Raw genomic sequence first — 1,914 nt, 5'->3', positions numbered from 1 at the left:
GGAATTGTGAGAATTAACTGATATACACATCATAGTCCCTACTACACAGAAAGTACCCAATAAAAGATGGTTTCCCTTTAACGTCAAACAACCGGCACTGCCAAACTAAAACAAAACACTGCGTCATTACTAGTTTCTCGTCTTTTCCTCTTAACCTAAAGGTGCCCCTTGGAACCTAAAGGTAACTAATTCAAATGTAAAAAATAAAAAAGGAAAGAATGTACACATTACTTCGCTGAACAATCGAAAAGAGCTTAGTGTCTTAGACGCAACTGACTTCCCGGGCTTCTCCAGGAAAGAAACAATCTTCTTAACCCCCTTCATTTCCCAGCCTCTCAGTACGGCTGCTCAAGGAGGTCAACTGTCCCTTCTCGGCCGCCTTAGGAACTCCACCCCCCACCCGACAGCGCACTTCTATTGGTTAAACCTGTTTGGCGCCAAAGCGAGGAGGTGAGGTTGCGCGCTTTGCAGTTCTGAACAATAGAAGTGCCGCGGCCGAGAGCCCAGCGACCGTTTGGCGTGACTGAACTTGGCAGTTGACAGGACCGCGGGACTCGAGAGCGTCGGTCATGTTCTGCGAAAAGGCTATGGAGCTTGTCCGCGAGTTACACCGCGCGCCGGAAGGGCAGCTGCCGGCCTTCAACGTGAGCAGCCGGGCAAGGGCGTGTCCAGGGCCAGGCCTCGGGCGTGGGGCGTGGCCTCTGGCCTGGAGGCGGGGTCTCAACCATGGGGGCGGGGCCAATGCGGACCTTACCTGGGTTTGTCAGCAGTGGCTTGCCAAAGGAAGGTTCTTTTCACGTGTTTCTTGCTGTGTTCTCTTTACCGACTGGCTAGGTTCCGAGATCGGAAACAAAAAGTTTGAAACTGTGCCAAAAAAATTGTAGGAAGGAAAAGAAAAGACTAATGCTACTCATTAAGTTGGTGAATTTTCCATCTGCTTCTTGATTTTTGAGACAAGGCCTCGAACTCTGGTTTTTTGTTTTTTGTTTTTTTTTATGTGTGTGCGTTACCTGCATGCAGGTGCCCCGTGGAAGCCAGAAGAGGGTGTGGATCCTCTGGAACTGGGGTTATAGGCGTTTGTGAACTGCAGGATGTGGGTTCCAGGGTCCTCTGTGAGAGCAACAAGTGCTTTTAGCCACTGAGTCATCTCTCCAGCTCCACGTATATCTTTATAGCCAGCCTTTGATGTAAGTGCAGTAGTTCACTGTAGTCCCTGTGAAGCCAGGTCCCACCCGCAACCTTGGGAAACTGCTGAATCGCTTTCCTTGTATCTGGGTTCAGTCTGCTAAGAGCTGACAGTTCTATAAAGGGCCTGATGCCCCGTCAAGGGCCATATACAATCATGTAGTGTGCGCTCTTTGCAGCTATATCTGGCCTCATTCTCCCAGGATAATTTATTTAAGACTTTTTTTTTTTTAAGAGACAGGGCTGGCTAGCTTCAAAGAAACTATTCTTATTGTGGTATATGTTTTCAGTTGTTCAGTAGTTTTACTGAGCTTTTTTATTTTAAAGATTTATTTATTGCTTTTTCGAGACGGGTTTCTTTGCATAGCCTTGGCAGGCTGTCCTGCTCTGTAGACCAGACTCACCTTGAACTCACAGAGACCCACCTGCCTCCACCTTCCAGCTGTTGGGATTAAAGCCATGTGCCACCATCACCTGGTTTAAAGATTTATTTTCAAATTTTGTGTGTATGAATGTTTTGCACGCATGTATGTATGTGGGCACTTGTATGCCACAGAAGTCAGAAGAGACCAGGAACTGGAGTTACAGATGGTTATGAATCACCATGTGAGTGTTGGGAATCGAACCTGGGTCCTGTGTAAGACCAACCAGTGCTTTAACCACTGAGCCATCTCCCCAGCCCCTACTGTACTCTTTATTTGTTTTTTGTTTTTTGTTTTTTTTTTTTTT

General features: G+C 47.1%; 1 protein-coding gene across 1 annotated transcript in view; it reads left to right on the top strand.

Moving 5' to 3' along the window:
* Positions 1-428: 428 nt before the first annotated feature.
* The window catches only part of Gins1 (GINS complex subunit 1), a 20,149-nt gene continuing 18,663 nt past the window's right edge, over positions 429-1,914 (top strand). The window contains exon 1 of the mRNA XM_005371222.3: positions 429-644. Within this exon, the coding sequence (XP_005371279.1) occupies positions 570-644 (75 nt within the window). The 5' untranslated portion in view covers positions 429-569. The remainder of the gene's footprint in view (positions 645-1,914) is intronic.

Source organism: Microtus ochrogaster, unplaced genomic scaffold (assembly GCF_000317375.1).
Source record: "Microtus ochrogaster isolate Prairie Vole_2 unplaced genomic scaffold, MicOch1.0 UNK100, whole genome shotgun sequence".
In the NCBI taxonomy this organism is placed as follows: Eukaryota; Metazoa; Chordata; class Mammalia; order Rodentia; family Cricetidae; genus Microtus; species Microtus ochrogaster.
This window is presented reverse-complemented; position numbering and strand designations above follow the sequence as displayed.